The 545-nt window shown below is 38.3% G+C and overlaps 1 protein-coding gene across 1 annotated transcript in view; it reads right to left on the reverse strand.

The window, feature by feature from the left end:
* The window catches only part of LOC109341442 (non-classical arabinogalactan protein 31-like), a 5,670-nt gene extending 5,443 nt beyond the window's left edge, over positions 1–227 (reverse strand). The window contains exon 1 of the mRNA XM_019579353.1: positions 155–227. Coding sequence (XP_019434898.1) covers positions 155–227 — 73 coding nt within the window. The remainder of the gene's footprint in view (positions 1–154) is intronic.
* Between the last annotated feature and the right edge of the window lie 318 nt (positions 228–545).

Below are 545 nucleotides of genomic sequence, written 5' to 3' on the forward strand. Positions count from 1 at the left end.
AGATTTCTCACCGACTGATATTGGTTGTCTGAATACCCAATTTGACGCTCTTCATACTGTTCCTTACCTGCAAAGTATGAGTCCTTCAACCCTTGAAAATGATGATCCATACGGTTGTTGAGCCTTTGCTCCATAGCTTCCATCCGAGCCATACCGAAAACGGAATCCTGTGATGTTATCCTAGAGGGCTCCCCCTGATTTGTAGCATTTTGATCACCCATGCCCATTACTTTAATCAATTAAAGCAGCTCAGAAATTACAAACAGATTCGGTTTCTTGCACTACAATTAACCGAGATTTAAACGAATGTACAAAGCTTACATGGATACAGAATATAGCAATTAAAACAACTATACAACGTAAACGATTAAAGGACCCATTTTATGAATGAGACTCTCTCCAACCAGATGATCCTTGTCAGTATACTCAACAATGATGGCGTCATAAATATCTATATGCAAATAATCCACAATGCATGAAATGAATATACTGTAGGGAAGCAGCTTCTACTGAGACAGAGACACACTGTTCATAATCTTCAATAT

Source organism: Lupinus angustifolius, unplaced genomic scaffold, assembly GCF_001865875.1.
Source record: "Lupinus angustifolius cultivar Tanjil unplaced genomic scaffold, LupAngTanjil_v1.0 Scaffold_463, whole genome shotgun sequence".
Classification (NCBI taxonomy): Eukaryota; Viridiplantae; Streptophyta; class Magnoliopsida; order Fabales; family Fabaceae; genus Lupinus; species Lupinus angustifolius.